Source organism: Perognathus longimembris, chromosome 28 (genome assembly GCF_023159225.1).
Source record: "Perognathus longimembris pacificus isolate PPM17 chromosome 28, ASM2315922v1, whole genome shotgun sequence".
NCBI lineage: Eukaryota > Metazoa > Chordata > Mammalia > Rodentia > Heteromyidae > Perognathus > Perognathus longimembris.
Window position 1 is genome coordinate 28,789,455 of NC_063188.1, and position 16,776 is coordinate 28,806,230.

General features: G+C 35.2%; 1 protein-coding gene across 1 annotated transcript; it reads right to left on the reverse strand.

Annotated features, from left to right (window-relative positions):
- Window positions 1–8,680: 8,680 nt before the first annotated feature.
- LOC125342990 (voltage-dependent anion-selective channel protein 2-like) lies at window positions 8,681–11,345 on the reverse strand. The gene is given in 3 exon segments (XM_048335327.1): window positions 8,681–9,155; window positions 10,931–11,030; window positions 11,033–11,345. Coding segments are annotated over 3 exon segments (888 nt in total).
- Between the last annotated feature and the right edge of the window lie 5,431 nt (window positions 11,346–16,776).

The window sequence follows — 16,776 nt, forward strand, 5'->3', positions numbered from 1 at the left end:
GTGTGAAATATACTTGAGGTTCTTTATTAACTCCATATTATGGTTCTTATGCTTTTGTCTGTGCAGCAAATAAGCAAAGAATAACTATCTAGTGACAATTTTAAATTGGACTATATCAGAGACTTTCCAAATTTGGGATAATATTTTCTCTTATATATATTCCTTTCCCCAGCTTTTCAATACCTCTGCATCTATCCACATTCTTAGGCAAAAGCCTAGAATACTTTCTAGTATAACAAACTATCTACTGTGTCTAATGTACCATATACAATCTAGAGATAATATATGCAGAAGTATGTATATAGGTTTTGAAAATAGTATACTCTTTCGGGCCAAACATGGATCATCATGTATATTGATTTACATTCCTCTATTGTATGAGTTTATAAACTTTATCTGCATGATTATTAGATTATTAGTTTAGTGTTATATATCCAGCAATCCATAGAAGTATGATCTAGAGTTTGAATTTTTTATATTTAAAAAAAATTTTATTGTCAAGATGTTGTAAAGAGGGGTTATTCTTACATACTTGAGAACATTTCTTGTCCAACTTGCTACCACCTCCCTCAGTTTTTCTCTCACCTTCCCTCCTCCCCAACCACCCCACCCCCACGTTGTACAGTTAATTTACAATATATTGTCTTGTAAGTATTCCTGTTGCATTTGTTTGCCTTTTACCATTTTTCTCACTATTTTGATGTTCTCTTTCTCTTGCCAAATTCAGAAAAACATATATAAAATACCCAGCGTACAAGAATCAAACACAGTGACAACAAGGACAAAATCATAGGGAAGATAAAGAGAAGAGAAAAGAAATAATTTCACATAATATGTTAAAAAGAACAACATCAATGATAAACCACTTGTTTCCATATTTTGAAGTTCATTTTGCTTAGTGTCATCTTATGTGATCATATATACATAGGTATTGAGCAATCGTCATTATCTGCTAGGACTAACCTAGACATATGCTAATTACTACCAATGAGGGAAACCATAAAATCTGTTTCTTTGGGTCAGGCTCACTTCACTTAGTATGGTTATTTTTCCCAAGGCTTTCCATTTCCTTATGAATGGGGCAATGCCATTCTTTCTGATAGAAGAGTAGAAGACCATTGTGTATATACACTGCAACTTCTTCATCCATTCATATACTGAGCAGCATCTGAGTTGGTTCCATATTTTAGCTATAGTAAATAATACTGCAATGAACATGGTTGTGCTGGTAGCTTTCATATGGCCTTGTTTGTGATTCTTTGGGCAAATGCCTAAAAGTGGGGTTGCTGTGTCATAGGGGAGCTCTATGTTTATCCTTTTGAGGTACCTCCATACTGCTTTCCAGAGCAGTTGAACAAGTCTATACTACCACCAACAATGTAGTAGTGTTCACTTTTGGCCATATCCCTGCCAGCATTTGTTATTATTAGTTTTCTTGATAATAGCCATTCTTACTGGGGTGAGGTAGAATCTCAATGTTGTTTTTATTTGCATTTCTTTTATACCCAAGTATGTTGAGCATCTCTTTTTGTGCCTCTTGGCCATTTTCATTTCCTCTGTAGTAGGATATATAATTAATCCTAAAAAAAAAAAAAAACCAATGGATTTTTTTGTATGTCAACAATGTGAAGAGTGAGGCTGAAATCAGGAAAGCAACTCCTTTTACAATAGCCTCAAATAAAAACAGTACCTAGGAAAAACGTTAGCCATAGAAGGGAAAGAACTCTATGATGAAAACTTTAAAAACTTGAAAAAGGAAATTAAAGCAGAACTAAGGAAATGGAGAAACTTCCCATGCAACTGGATTGGGAGGATTAACATCGTGTAAATGGCAATACCTCCAAAGGCTATCCACAAATTCAGTGCAATACCCATCAATATCCCAACACTGGGCTGGGGATATAGCCTAGTGGCAAGAGTGCCTGCCTCGGATACACGAGGCCCTAGATTCGATTCCCCAGCACCACATATACAGAAAATGGCCAGAAGTGGCGCTGTGGCTCAAGTGGCAGAGTGCTAGCCTTGAGTGGGAAGAAGCCAGGGATAGTGCTCAGGCCCTGAGTCCAAGGCCCAGGACTGGCAAAAAAAAAAAAAAAAAATATATATATATATATATATATATATATATATATATATATATATATATATATCCCAACACTATTCTTTAATGAAATATAGGAAAAAATAAAAAAAATTCATACGGAACAATAAAAGACCCTGAATAGACAAAACAACCCTAAGTATGAAGAACAGTTCTGGAGGAATATCAATACCACACTTCAAGCTCTATTACAAAGCTATAGTAATAAAAAAAAAAAAAGACAGCTTGGTACTGGCACAAGAACAGACCTGAGGACCAAGGGAATAGAACTGAAGACCCACAAATGAACCCACACACTTATAGGCACCTAATCTTTGATAAGGGAGCCAAAAAATAGCATGGAAGAAAGACAGCCTCTTCAAGAAATGATGCTGGCAAAATTGGTTCAACACCTGTAAAGTACTAAAGCTAGGCTCTTATACATCTCCCTGCTCCCAAATCAATTTCTTATTTATTTATTTATTTATTTATTTGGTCAGTCCTGGGGCTTGGACTCAGGGCCTGAGCACTGTCCCTGGCTTCTTTTTGCTCAAGGCTAGCACTCTGCCACTTGAGCCACAACGCCACTTCTGGCCATTTTCTGTATATGTGGTGCTGGGGAATCGAACCCAGGGCCTCATGTATATGAGGCAGGCACTCTTGCCACTAGGCCATATCCCCAGCCCCAAATCAATTTCAAATGGATCAAAGATCTCTAGGTAAAAGCAAATACTCTGAAAACATTGCAGGAAAGAATCGGAGAAACACTAGGGCTCCTTGGCACAGGTCAAATCATTCTTAGTAAAGACCCATAAGCACAACAGATCAAAGAAAGTTTAGACAAACGGAATTGCTTGAAACTGCAGAGTTTCTGCATGGCAAGGGACATAGCTTGTAAGATAAATAGAAAGCCCACAGATTGGCAGACCTTTACCGGCCAAAAAACAGACAAAGGCTTCATATCTAACATATGCTTAGAACTCAAAAATTAAGTTCCCCCAAAGAAACTGCCCCAATGATAAGTGGGCTTAAGATTTAAAGAGAGACTTCTCTGTATAGTTTGAATTTTAAAAGGAAAAATTCTAATCCACAGTATTACAATGATTTTCTGCCTATCTAATCAAGGCTTTATATGAATTTCCCATTACTTGGGAAACTCCTGAGATCTGTGCTTTATCTTTAAAACCATATAAGATCATGGAAATTGTAGTTAAAGTTTATAATATTTGGAAGATAGCCTTGATGAACAAGATTTTTTGCAGTGCTTGCAAAATTGTTTAGTTATATACTTTCTATGACTTCTTTTATATTTCAATTGTGTATTTCTTACTTTCTCATTAATGTATAAGAAAAATTGCCAATCATTTTCAGTTGATATGATTTTCAGGGCCAATTTATTTTGTCTGTTTGTCTGTACAGAGAGAAAATCTGAGAAGAGTTTTTAAAAATCAATAAATAAAACAATATGAACTGTTAAGTAAAATGCTTTCTGCCTTTCAACAGTTATGATAACATGTAGGTAGGTCCTCATCAAATCAAATTCTGGTTATCTAGTTCTTTGTAAATGCTTACCAGGTGATTTCCTTGACCTTGTAGACCAGCAAGAGACCACTTCTTTTCACACTATTCACCTTTTTTCCCAGTGTTATAACACATATCACTTTACTAAGCTTGTGTCTAACCTACTACTCTATGGAGATAGTTCTATGTCTGACTTTCATCATTGCTCTTCATTATCTAATACAGTAACTGAGATAGTGTTGGGCCTGAAAAATAGTTACAGACTCATCATATTTGTATTACTCACTTATGAATCTTATAACTTTTGTGACACATAGATCTATATACTTGTCCTTATAGAGCTGAGCCCTGGAAATTGTGAAATTGTCAAAGTAGTTTATCAGTGTTGTTATTTTCATCATACCATATGAAACATACCATATGCTTTTTTGTCTTTCTTAACAGTTTTTTTTTTAACAATTATGTCACTGTAGCTGATTTTGGTAACTCGGGTATTGTATATTCTTTTATCAGAACTAGGGAAGGGAATGGGAACATCAAAATGGAGAAACAATGGGTAACAGCAACAGCAACACTTAGAACTTGCAACAGCAATACTTAGAAGACAATATGCTGTAAACCAAATGTACAACTCAGGGCAGGTAGGGATTTGGGTAGGGAGCAAGGTGAGAAAAAATGAGGGAGGATTTAACAAGTTTGATAAGCAATGTACTCATTGCCTTATATATGAACCTGTAAACCTTCTGTATATCATTTTGACAATTAATTAACTAAAAAAGAAAATGTCAAAGTAATGTTGATCTGAAAGCCTTAGCTGCCAAGTAACATGTCCCATTCTTGTTAATTGGGTGTATCCTCATATATTTACCTTATCCAAAGTTACTTTACCATGTTATTCACATACTCAAAGACATACTGTATTCAAATGTTCTTGTTTACATTTTTATATTCTGGTCTATTCACAATATACTGATTTACCTAGTTAGGTCCATCTCTTACTACTTCCCAACACAAATATTTTGAATAATATTGGTTACATCATTCTCCTAGTTATTATGTGGTTTTTCAACTCATGTCCTTCCTTTCCATCTGCAGTACTTTTTGTCTTCTTTCACAGTATGATTCATTTTCATGGAGCTGCACAGATCTCAATACAGAGACCATGTGCTGTAGTAATTAAGAACTTTTTTTTCTATAACCTTGCACTAATTATGTAAATATCTCTACCTCTATTTTTTCATTAGAAAAATTTAGATAATAATAGCAACTTATTTCATAGTACTGTTAGAATAACTTGATTGATTACTATATTTAAATACACAGAGTAGATCCTGGCATGTGATAAAACACTATTTTAGCTTAGCTATATTTAAATACTTCATAAAGCCTTTTGGGGAAAAACCCTTCTATTTCATCCACTCAGTCCATTTCCCAGTTCTTGCAACGAGCTCATTTTGTGCCAAACACTTCACTAAGCATAGTTTATAAAGCAATATATAAGATACCATGCCTTTTGTTTAGGATTCAGAAGAATTTCTTAGGAGGGAAGTGCAGTGTGCTCTGGATCACAGAGTGAGGGACACCAAACGCATCTTAGAGTAGGAGCTGGGAAGTGAATTGCCAAGAACAGTCTTGTCAGCAATGTTGTGCTGAATAAGACTTGATACTCAGGTGGGAGTTAGCCCAATCATGAAAATAGCAAGGATAAAGCCAGAAGGAAGAGTCAAGCATGTGCAAAACTTACAGAGCATATTTAAGAGAAGCACAAAAGTCATCATGAGTATAACATATGGTCAGAAGTAAAGAATAAAGCTGAAGAGATTGGAATGTATACAATTGATCACAAATGATTTCATAAACTTGTCATGGCAAGATCTTAGACTCATTTCTACTTGTCAGTTGGAGTGTCTTGAGAGGAATTTGTTGAAAAATTATTGTTATGACCTTGTAATGATGGAAGAAATGTCTTTGGCACTGATACAGTCATCAGGTTCCCTTTTTTTCTCAATAGTAATTAACTTCCTAATGTATACTAAGCTATTCTGTAGATGAGAGATAAGCAATAAATAGTGTTGTGCCTAATTTCAAGGAACTAGTTTTAAGGAAGGATATTGATAATCAAAGAGATTTTTGTAGTACAAATGTCAAAAGAAGTCTGTATTTGAATTGAAGGCATATCTAAGATTTTGAGATTGTATAGACTGAACAAAAAACTAGTTGTATGTATGCACTATTGTGGAAACTGGGTAGAGAATAGTAGAGAAAAGGCTCTCCTGAACTATACACTGCAGTGGCCAATTATTAATGAGATAGAGGAAGTTGATCATCATCTTTATTTCTAGCCATTATTTTACATAATTTATTTACTTATACTTTCATTACATTATTTGTTTTATGCTATATTTTTCTTTAATGAACTTCTTGTATTTAGTGAATCAACCTGAAGTATTACTTTGACTGTTGAATATTTTTCAGTCAGCTTTGCACCATTGTAGCAAAATATATGAAGTGATGAACTTCTTTTTAAGACAAGTTTATTTTTCTTCCCACTTTAGGAAGTTTGCATCTTTGTTTGATTTTCCCTGTTGATTTGGGGCCTGTGCCAGGGCAGTACTTCATGAAAGCAGCCCATCATAGTGTAAAGTTGGTCACCTCATTACTGATAGGAAGGAAAGACATATATAGAGAAATAATCTGAGGTCCAAATATCCCCTTCAAGGGCATGTCCATGTGACTTAAATTTCTCATATTGGGCATCATCATTTTAAATTCCATCACATATCAAAGCATCATGGGCTGGAAAGTAACTATTTAACAATGACCTTTTATATCCTAAGAATAAAATACTTCTACTTATAATAATAGATTCAGAGAACTTGAAAATTCCAATTTTATAGCTGTTGAAATATGCTCTGAAATATTTAGTAACGTTCTCCAAACACAAAGCACCTCAGTAGCAGGAAAAAGTCTTAAGCCATGTTTGGGGATGGTGGCTCATGCCTTATATCAATAATTTCGGAGGTAAAATCTTGGCAGAAACATGAGATTTTAAAGCAGAAAATGCTGAGGGTGTGGCTCAAGTGGTCTAGCAATTGCCTTGTAGACATAAAGCTCTGAGTTCAACACTAGTACAGCCTAAAGTAAATGAAAAATAAAAAGCCTTAAGACTCAGAAGACTGTAAATAACTTGAAAAAAAGTAAGACTTGTTAGGATGGAAATATTAAAATAGTGTTTGCACCCACATAATAATTTTCCTTTCTATTACTGCTATCAGTTTGGTGCAGAGAGAAATATAATGTTCTTTGCAAAGCCATATTATTCATTATTCAGCATTTTGTGCCCCTGTGGGCACTTTCAAATTGATAGTATAATGACTTTTTCTACTATCATGCCAGGTACTGAAGTTAAGCAAACAGATCGACAATTTTCAAAGATCATCCTTTCAGTAAAATTGGACATTGAGCTCTATTTCAGGCTATTGGCACTTCTGTTCTAAGCAACTTCCTCAAAATAGCAGCAAAGAGCTTTGTAATAACATGCACCATTGGTTGTAGAAACCTTAGTCACCAGTCATTAGGACCTGCTGATTTGAATTCCATCCAGAGTTTTCAAGTTATCTCCAACTATTTCCTACTCCAACTTACTTTGTGTCAATGCTTTTATATCGTAGGCAGTTATCTAACTTCTGAAGATGTAGGAGAAAGAAAAACTGAAGAATAAATATAAATGTCTTTCTAAGCCACTGATCAGAATTTAATTTTTGAAACTCTCTGCAATTTCAGATTTTTTTCTTTTCCTTTCAGTTGTAAATTCTTTCTTACAAAGAGTTCTTTCGTGTTAACTATTGTGATTCTGGCTCAAGATTCCAAAGAGCAAGGGATAGCTATTTTGGGCTATTCTGTCAATGACCTTCAGAGAGATTATTAGTTTTATCCCTGTTCTTCTAGTTAGCCTAACAAACTGCTATATGCCTTGTGGGAGAAAAGGAGATTAGGTTAAAAGAATATTGGTTAGAAAATACAAAACTTGATTTCCCAACAATGCAACAAATCACTTTAGGTAGAAAATATAAAATGCTTCTCTGTGAATTGGGGAATTTCCTGATGCTATATTAACAATAGGTGGGCTTTACTAGTGTGATTTGAATCCAATTATATTTTTGGTGATCAATTTTAATTGCATATGGTCCATTTTTCTAAACATTTCCCTCATGCTTATTTAGAAATAAAAGCATTTTACATTTCACAATCAGGTCAGACTAGCTATAAAACTTCACCATCTGCACCACACACATATTATGCTTCCACAAGAAAAAAAGTTACAACTGTTGTCCCAACCAAGGACTATTTAGATATGATGATTAATTGTTGTAAAATTAGTGAGGAAATTGTCCGTTCGAAACTAAATTTTAAAAATCAATAGCAAAAAGATCCATTAAGTATCAATCCATAAAATTGTACACAGCTCTGCAAGGATTATTCAAGGTTTTCTAACTTGGCAAAAAAAAGTCTTAAAGGTAAAAAGATAAGTTACAGGTAAAAAAAATCTACATGAAGATTCCTAAAATATCTACAGGAGAGAAATGTATGGACTAAATATTTGAACATTAATTAGTGTCATGATAATGAAGTTTCTGTTAAAGTCCAAATTAACTTAAGGAGAGCACACAATCAACAACAGACAGTTCTAGCTTAATACTCTGACAAATCAATAAATTTGTTGGTAACTACATAGGAAAGCACTCTGTAAATGAAATGTGACAAACAGAGCAACATTTCTTTATTTTTCAGTTTTCATAAAGGTCTATTTCATTATTGGTGGGTAGCGCATTTAAAACTGTTAAATACATTTAAATAATGTATAGATGACTGCATGATTGCAGCATTGGTCGCTAGATAACCAACTGAACTAGAAACCAGAAAACAAGAAACTGTGTAATATTTAAAATATAGCTCTTGTTTAGATTATCCTTTGTCTTGATCACCTTCTTGGGGAAGAAAAAAGCCTGCTATTCACAATGGAAATATATTAAGGCCAAATCTTCTGATATTCATTTCCAGAGGTTTCTTTCTGCTGGATTACACCTCCAGGTCCAGGGCAAGCCCAAGTTTATGGCTTCCAGCATTAATGCTCTTCCCATCTACCAGAGCAGACAATGTAAGCTTCACACAAGGCCTCAGAGTCTGAGTATAGCCCACTCCAATTAAACTAGAGTTGTTAACCTTTGCAGAAATGGAAGCAGTGGGATCCAACTGATATTTAGCTGCAATGCCAAAACTAGTGCAGTTGGTACCTGATATCCAAGCAAGGTTTACTGAAGTATCAAGATATTCACATACTTTCTGATAAATTGATCCTCCAAATTCTGTGTGTAGCTGGAAGTCTCCAGTCCTGTAGCCCACTGCATAATTATTCCTTGTCAGCTTTGATTTGGTGCTGTCAAAGGTCATCTGGTACCCAGCAAGCCAGCCTTCATAACCAAAGAAAGCTGAACCAGGGACTGCAGGTCCAGCAAAATCAAAGTCAACATCACAACCAAGATTTATACATTCCCTCTTTTTAAAAAATATTTTCATTGTCAAACTGATGTACAGAGAGGTTACATTTTCATACTTTAGGCATTGGATACATATCTTGTACTGTTTGCTACCTCCTCCCTCATTCCCCCCTCCCCCCTTTCCCTCTCCTGCCATGAGTAGTTCAGTTGTTTTACACCAAACAGTTTTTTTTTTTTTTGGCCAGTCGTGGGCCTTGGACTCAGAGCCTGAGCACTGTCCCTGGCTTCTTCCCGCTCAAGGCTAGCACTCTGCCACTTGAGCCACAGGGCCGCTTCTGGCCGTTTTCTGTATATGTGGTGCTGGGGAATCGAACCTAGGGCCTCGTGTATCCGAGGCAGGCACTCTTGCCACTAGGCTATATCCCCAGCCCACCAAACAGTTTTACAAGTATTACTTTCATAGTCGTTTGTCTTTTTTTACCCTGTGTCTCTCGATTTTGATATTCCCTTTCACTTTCCTAGTTCTAATACCAGTATATACAGTTTCCAATGTACTCAGATAAGATACAGTGAAGTGCAGGTACAACCACAGGAAGGGGATACAAGAGGATCAACAACAAAAAAAGCCACAGTTTCACATGGCATGTTGAAAGTATTTAGAACAGTGATATAACAATCATTTCCATAACATGGAGTTCATTTCACTTAGCATCATCTTATGTGTTCATAAGGGTATAGCTATTGGGCTCTTGTGATCCTCTGCTGTGACTTGCCTAAACCTGTGCTAATTATTCCCTCTGAGGGAGACCATAGAGTCCATGTTTCTTTGGGTCTGGCTCACTTCACTTCGTATAATTTTTTCCCAAGTCCTTCCATTTCAAGAAAGATAGCCTCTTTAACAAATGGTGCTGGCAAAACTGGTTCAACACATGTAACAAACTAAAACTAGATCCTTATATATCACCCTGCACCAAAACCAATTCCAAAAGACCTTGAAATCAAAACAGATACTCTGAAAACACTAAAGGAAGGAGTAGGAGAAACACTTGGGCTCCTTGGCACAGGACGAAACTTCCTTAACAAAGACCCAGAAATGCTACAAATCAAAGAAAGGATGGACAAATGGGACTGCATGAAACTGCAGAGCTTCTGCAGGGCAAAGGACATAGCTCACAAGATAAACAGAAAGCCCACAGATTGGGAAAAGATCTTTTCTGGCCATACAATGGACAAAGGCTTCATATCTAAAATTTATGCAGAACTAAAAAAAATACATTCCTCCAAAACAAAACCTCAAAGAACCAATAGCCCCCTCAACAAGTGGGCTAAAGACTTACAAAGAGAGTTCTCTGATGAGGAAATGAGAATGGCCAAAAGACATATGAAAAAGTGCTCTACATCACTGGCCATAAAAGAAATGCAAATCAAAACAACATTGAGATTCCACCTCACCCCAGTAAGAATGACTATTTTCAAGAAAACTAACAATAACAAATTTTGGAGGGGATGTGGTCCAAAGGGAACCCTAGTTCATTGTTGGTGGGAATGTAAACTGGTTCAGCCACTCTGGAAAGTGGTAAGGAGATTCCTCAAAGGCTAAACATAGAGCTCCTCTATGACCCAGCGTCTCCACTTTTGGGCATCTACCCAAAAGACCACAAACAAGAACACACTAAAGCCACCAGCACAACAATGTTCATCTCAGCACAATTTGTCATAGCTAGAATATGGAACCAACCCAGATGCCCCTCAGTAGATGAATGGATCAGGAAAATGTGGTACATATACACAATGGAATTTTATGCCTCTATTAGAAAGAATGACATTGCACCATTCGTAAGGAAATATACATTCCCTCTTGTAAGAGGACTTGGTTTTACCGCTTTTCTTTTGAGTATTTGGTGAGAAGGTAGTGTCAAATGTCAGTTTCAACCTTGACAAATCTGGTCTTCAATGGCGATTTCTGTTCCCAAAGTATTATCAGTGTTCCATTTTTTTGTGAAAGTCAGACCATATTCACACCATTTATATTTGGTCTCCAAAGTCCTGGTAACCTTACCAGTGTCAGTATTAGATGAACCAGATATTAAGAATTCCACACCACTGCATGACTTTGTTTTCACATCCAGTTTCACCAATCCATAGCCAAATCCTTTGTTGAAATTATCTCTGTCAGCTCTGCCAAGGCCAGCATATGATGGAGGTGTACACATTGGCCGTATGCAGGGTTGTACGTAGGTCGCCATGGCGAGGCCAAGGGAAGAGTTGATCTGGTGGTCGCCTAAGGGCGCCACTGGGCTTGTAGCTGAGGCTGGGCTTGCTCAAGGTCCGGCTGCAGCTGCTGCGGCTGGAGGGGGAAGTGCAAAATTTCTTGAATCAACAAATGGGGAGTGATTGAACAATTTGGAGGCAATGCAACTTGATCTTCTCTGGTGAATCATGATTCATATTTATACACTCATTATAATCACAAAGCACATTCTGATTAATGTTTGTCATATTGGTCATGAGAATTTTCATGAACAGCCCAGGGTTGAAATTGGTCTTATTTGCCTTTATATTTACAATACAATATCTCATTGAATCTTCTATTTGAAACAAAATACATTTTATTAATGATATTTATTGAATATGAACTACTAAAAGATAAATGAATGGTATTTCAATTAATTTCATTTTAGTATTATGTTTCACACTTCATTGTATGTTTTAACAGCTTATTTTACAACTAAAATGTATTTCTGCATCTACTATATTTTAATTGATATCAGTAGATGTTTCCTATTACTCATAATTTCCAGAGGAAGAGCACTATACTACCCATCCACTCAGCTATTTGCCAAGAATAAGTGTTTTAAATGTACTTTGTTTATATTATTATGAATTTCCTAAAATGGGTATGATAAAGTAATTAAATTGTATCCTTAGATTATAAATAATATCCTCCAGAAAAAGAAGGTAGGGTTATTGTGACATTTTATTTTCAGTAGCGTTCTCTTTGATCACATAAAGTGACAGATCTCATAATATTTTCTGAAATATTGAAGAGTTGAAATAAAACATGTTTCAGGGTCAGAAACACAAAGAGTAAATGATGTATTAATCAAATAATATACTTACTTGTAAATGTCTAAATATATATCTCTTGCTGGTATGGTGACTGGGTAATTGAAAATCATTTTCACACCCATATGAAAATAAATAGATGTGTATCACTACATATGGATATTAGTTCTATGTGTTAGAAGAGCTGTCATTAAACTGATTTGTTTAAAAGGATAATAATGTCTCCACTTATGATCATTTCACAAAGAATGACTGAGAAACACTTAATACTATGGATTCCATTTCTGTTTAGTACTTTTTTAAATCAAGAACATATTCTGAGAAAGTATATTTCATGAAATGCCAGGAATTACATGGTCTAATTAATTTGAGAGATGCTTCACACACTATCTTCCTTCTTGACAATTCATTTCAGATTAGTATAATACAATCTTCTGTAAATATCCCAACAAAGACATTTATTTCAATTTGAATATGCAATATTTCTCAAACTAATTTGACCCTGTTACAGTTTTGTCTTTCATAATAACAACTAACAAGCTAGAGTTTCATGAGAAATACTACTGTGTAGAAAATGATACTACAAGGAACTTCAGGTTAGTTATACAACAATACATTAGTATTTTACACACCAAGAGACTGGATTGGCCTAAATGCTTGCCATATAAAGCACATAGGTTCCCTTTACTCAATAACATGTTCCTTTACATTTATTTCTTTAATCATATCATATATGGAAATGGTAGTATCCACAATACTATCATCAAATTGGCTTTATGCATTCTTATGATTATGTAGTGTATGGCTTTATTATATACTTCATGATTAAGTATTTTATGGTTTATGTGTTTTAAAAATAATAACATACAGACAAAGCACCAATCACAAATCTACAACTTGCTGAACTTCAAGAAGCTGAACACCTCTGGCTTATCAGAACTTACCTATCAAACAGATCATTACTAAAACTCCAGAAGATATACCCATGCCTGTTTTCTATCATTTTTGCATTTTACTTTCTTGATCAAATTATGTCTGTGATATACATCTGCAGCATTTATATCACTGTATGGGAACATATTTAAGTTTATTTGTCCTCTCCAATATTGGTTTGTATTACAACTTCCAGCTAGAGACTATGTGAAGATTGTACAATAAAGATTCATATATATTTATATTTATCCTATGTCCAATATCAATATACATTCTATTGAAATATAGTTTGGAGTGCAATCTCTGAGTAACAAGTATAATATATGATCAGTTTTTTTTTATTTTCAAGATGGTGTACAGTGGGCTGGGATGTAGCTCAGTGGCAAAGTGCTTGTCTAGCAAGTGCAACGTCCTGAGTTTGATCCCCAGTACCAAAAAAGAAAAGACCAAAAAAAAAAGATGATGTACAGAGTAGTTACAATTATTTAAGGTAGTGAGTACATTTCTTGTCATACTTGTTACCCATTTCCTCATTTTTCTCCTACATTCCCTCCCCTTACACCCCACAATTTCATCATTTTTTAAACTTTTTCACTGATGGACATTGTCATTCTAGCATACAATGCTTATGAACTCTGTGAACATTAACAATAGAACAATTTTTCCACATCAGGTGATATGTACATTTCTTTCATTTTGTTCAGTATCATCTGTTCCCTCTTTTTCTCTCATTTCTTCCCTGCCCCCACTGCCCTTGAGTTGCTTAGTTCACTTTTATAAATGTTCATTGAAAAGCAAACAGAACCCAAGATACCAATACACACCGAAACCAAAAAAGGACAGTCTTGGGAGGAATGCACCAAAAAGTAAGACCGAAGCACTATTTCATATGTTTCTAAAATAATATACAGACTGAAAAGAATTCCAAAGATAAGGAAACAAAGGACCTCTCCTTAATTCGTCTTATACTATTTTGTGGAGCTTATATTCTTTACTGCACATATGGTGTATACACATGCACATCTGAGGGAAGCTGGGAGGAGGTCAAAGAATGAGTGGAAAACGGGTGAAAATATGATCAGTTTTAGTAAATAGAACCAGTTTTCCAAAGTGTTTATAACAATTTGTACTCTTATTAGTATGGCATAAAATTCTCCAAAATAACCAAAAGATTGAAACTAAAATTACAGCCATGGATTTAATACGGAACAGCAAAAGACAGAGTGCATGAGTTTGATGCAGCAGGTATTAATGAACACTAAATTTTGACTGATTCCATGGATTATAGTGGAAGCTTTTCAGCAACTCACTGTATGATCACAAAAAATACATTCTTAGAGTACATTTTTTTCATGTGTACGTTTAGGTATTTAAAGGGTTTACGATTCTCCAGAAAAAAAACACATACGTTACATACAAATACAATTTTTATAATCAAGGAGAAATACAATGGACCACCTAACTGGTGGTGATAATTGCAATTCATGTAATTTCCTTAGGAATTATATGAACTAGGCAATATTTGAAGTCTCTTCCAGTGTTACCATATTTGAAGTATATGACTGGTATTAAAAAAAGGTTCCAGCTGTATTTTTCTGGTGAATTTTAAGTGATGGTGTTAAAGTGGGAAATATTTTTAAATTGGTCATAATTTACAAAGTTATTTGAATCCTACTCAACCAATATGGTCACAACATCACCAAAAACCATTAATCAAACATGAAACAGATAATATTTTACTCTTGTTATTGAACGAGAAATTATGACATCAATATAATGTTGGCAACCTGGAAAGAACTAGCATGTCAAGAAATCCAATACAAGACACTAGATTGGAAATGAACTCTCCTGCTTGAGGGGGAGGGTAGCTCAAGGGGAGGGAAAGCAGGAGAAAACAAGGGAGGGGGGAACAATGAAAGGTACTCATTACCTTACTTATATAACTGTAAACAGTCTGACATCACCCTTACAATAAAATAAAATAATATAAAAAAGAAATCATTCTTGACAAGCAGGTAATAAGTTCTTAATAGCATTACCAGCATTTGTTACTTTTTAAGAATGATTCAATAGCATGTTAAGAGGGTGAAAACATTAGTTTTGGCATGGTGGTACATGTAATTGCAACTACTTGGGAGGCAGAAATTAGGAAGATTAGTGTTCAAGACCATCTCAGGTAAAATATAGCAAAGCTCTTGTGTAAATGTACTATTAATAAGCACAAAAACACTTGAAATAAGGTGAGATATTTGATGACATTGCAGAATTGATGTGGGAAGTATATAAAATATACTTAGCAAAATGATTCATAATTTAATGTCAAGAAGTTAACATTGTAATTACTTTCAACACGCCATGTGAAACGGTAGCTTTTTTTTTGTTGATGATCCTCTTGTATCCCCTTCCTGTGGTTGTACCCGTGCTATCACTGTATCTCATCTGAGTACCCTGGATACTGTATATACTGGTATTAGAACTAGGGAAGGGAAAGAGAATATTAAAATTGAGAGATAATGGATAAAAAGACAAATGACTCCAAAAGCAATACTTACAAAACCATTTGGTGTAAGCCAACTGAACAAGTCATGGGGGGAAAGGGAATGCGGGACGGGGAGGGGAGAAATGAGAGAGGAAGTAACAAATAGTACAAGAAATGTACCCACTGCCCTTATGTATGAAACTGTAACCCTTCTGTAGATCACTTTGACAATAAATAAGTAATTATTAAAAAAAAGTTAACATTGATCTCACTATTAGCAGGCCTATAAATAGTCTTCAAATTCTTTTCTAAAGACATTTGTTTATTTCATTTGTAAAAAATACCATGGTTCCCAAATTCTACACCTTTTCCTGATGAGTGGCATTGCAAATAGTTTTAATTTTTCATGTCCCATTCTTGAGAAGAAAACTGTTTCTGTGTTCATTTGTGGTATTATATTGATAGGGTATTCCTCTTTTTCCTATAGCCTTAGAAAGGTAATGTGTTTTTGCTCTATCAAATGGAAATCTATGACTGTTATCTTGGATATAAAATATAGTTGTGTAGTACAATAGCCACCATTTTTCAGGAAGAATGTTTTCAGTAAAATTGCAATTTCAAGGTAATTATCATAGAAACACCAACACAATTTTAACAATTTGGCTCTTCGTGGAAAATCTGTGTAAAATCTCTTATTCTTTTATTGCTGCCTAAATAAATCCTTTTAATGGAGTGAATAATTATAAACATTCAGCAATATACTATGTCTGTAATGGGTTGTTCCCTTTCTTCTACTTTTATAATGTTCTAAGATGAGAATTTGTTTTCATGACTTTATGCTCCTAATTTATGATCTTTGATATTGTAACAATAGACTAGATAAATTCAGGAGTTTTCCTTTCTTTTCTTTTTTTCCAGTCCTAGGGCTGGACTTCCGGACCTGGGCACTGTCCTTGAGCTTCTATATGCTCAACTAGTGCTCTGCCACTTGAGTCACAGCACCACCTCCAGCTTATTCTAAATAGTTTATCGGAGATAATACCTTCTCAAACGTCCCTGCCTGGGCTGGCTTCGAATCAAATCGGGATTCTCGGATTTCAGCCTCCCGAGTAACTAGGATTACAGGCATGAGCCACCAGCATCCTGCTTCAATAGTTTTCCATAGGGGCTGGGGATATAGCCTAGTGGCAAGAGTGCCT